The sequence below is a fragment of the Penaeus monodon genome, chromosome 25 (genome assembly GCF_015228065.2).
Source record: "Penaeus monodon isolate SGIC_2016 chromosome 25, NSTDA_Pmon_1, whole genome shotgun sequence".
NCBI lineage: Eukaryota > Metazoa > Arthropoda > Malacostraca > Decapoda > Penaeidae > Penaeus > Penaeus monodon.
In genome coordinates, this window is record NC_051410.1 from 38,084,566 (window position 1) to 38,084,843 (window position 278).

General features: G+C 39.6%; 1 protein-coding gene across 1 annotated transcript in view; it reads right to left on the minus strand.

Moving 5' to 3' along the window:
- LOC119589223 overlaps nt 1–278 on the minus strand; it is a gene marked incomplete in the record, with an annotated part of 32,073 nt that overhangs the window by 13,969 nt on the left and 17,826 nt on the right. Inside the window, 1 exon segment of the mRNA XM_037937828.1 lies at nt 31–105. Coding sequence (XP_037793756.1) covers nt 31–105 — 75 coding nt within the window.

Genomic DNA, 278 nt, shown 5'->3' on the forward strand with positions numbered 1-278 from the left:
TATCTATCCATAAAAACCACAGTCTCTTACCCAGACGTTCCAGACGCCGGCAGCCACTTCTGAGGAGTAGGGAGTCCCGTCCCAGGGATATACCAAGGAGATGAGCTGCAAGGGATAATCGTCCTTATGAAAGCTCCTCAAGGTGGGAATATATTAAATGATGTGGGTTTCTATTTGAGTTTTTTTTTTGTAATTTTCATGGAGGATCATTTATTTTTTTAGATATTTATGTCTGTTTATATTGAAATGTTAATTGCTGACTAGGTGCTGTGGGTTTG